The 775-nt window shown below is 47.6% G+C and overlaps 1 protein-coding gene across 1 annotated transcript in view; it reads left to right on the top strand.

Moving 5' to 3' along the window:
• LPA (lipoprotein, Lp(a)) overlaps window positions 1-775 on the top strand; it is a 135,040-nt gene that overhangs the window by 52,434 nt on the left and 81,831 nt on the right. Inside the window, exon 11 of the mRNA XM_011975969.1 lies at window positions 730-771. Coding sequence (XP_011831359.1) covers window positions 730-771 — 42 coding nt within the window. The remainder of the gene's footprint in view (window positions 1-729; window positions 772-775) is intronic.

The raw sequence follows: 775 nt of genomic DNA on the forward strand, positions 1-775 counted from the left end.
AAATTCCCAGTGGTGCGGCAGCTTTGAAGGGAGTGATTTCTCAGTGTTCTTAAACCTCTTTGTGATGGCACTTGTACCTGGGAGGGGTCTGGAGAAAACGAGTAGTAGGCTTCTCCTTTATTGCCATTCAGGATGCGGGGCACGAGATGATTCCCTCTCTCCTCCAAAGGAATAAGCTTTTGGCCTGCACACATCCCTGAGAAGCAAAGTGTCTTTGCCTTCAGTCAGATATGGAGGACCGTTTTCTGCCCCATGGCCCAGAAGCCAAAGGCCTTGGCTTTCATGAGCAACAGTCTAGGGAAACATGCAAAATTTCCATGTCTGTCCCCACCTCTGTCTCCGACAGCCAATTACCACCTGTAGCCTGCATTGCCAAATGCATGCCCTTTGCTCGATCTTACCCCGTCTTCCTCATGAACATTCAGTAGTTTCTCAGAAGGGTGCTTGCTCGTGAGTGCACTTTCCAATGAGGAGCAGTCTGAGTTGTTCTGTTTCTCTCAGGTTACAGGTGAAATATTTCCAAGAACTGACTACGGTTCTAGAATTGTAGGAATCTGTTGCTTTAGTGTTGGTTTGTTGGTTGGTTTTCTCACATCCCTCGGTCTACGGATAAGGAAAAGAGTACGGTTGTAATTCTCATAGACTCCTTCCTGGTTGTGTCATCAGTGGCTTCACATGTTTCTCTGTTCTCAGAGATACTCAGCTTGATTTCTTCTGTTTTCCTTTCAGCACCGACTGAGCAAAGGCCTGGGGTGCAGGAGTGCTACCACGGTAA

Source organism: Mandrillus leucophaeus, unplaced genomic scaffold (assembly GCF_000951045.1).
Source record: "Mandrillus leucophaeus isolate KB7577 unplaced genomic scaffold, Mleu.le_1.0 Scaffold160, whole genome shotgun sequence".
NCBI classification, from domain to species: Eukaryota; Metazoa; Chordata; class Mammalia; order Primates; family Cercopithecidae; genus Mandrillus; species Mandrillus leucophaeus.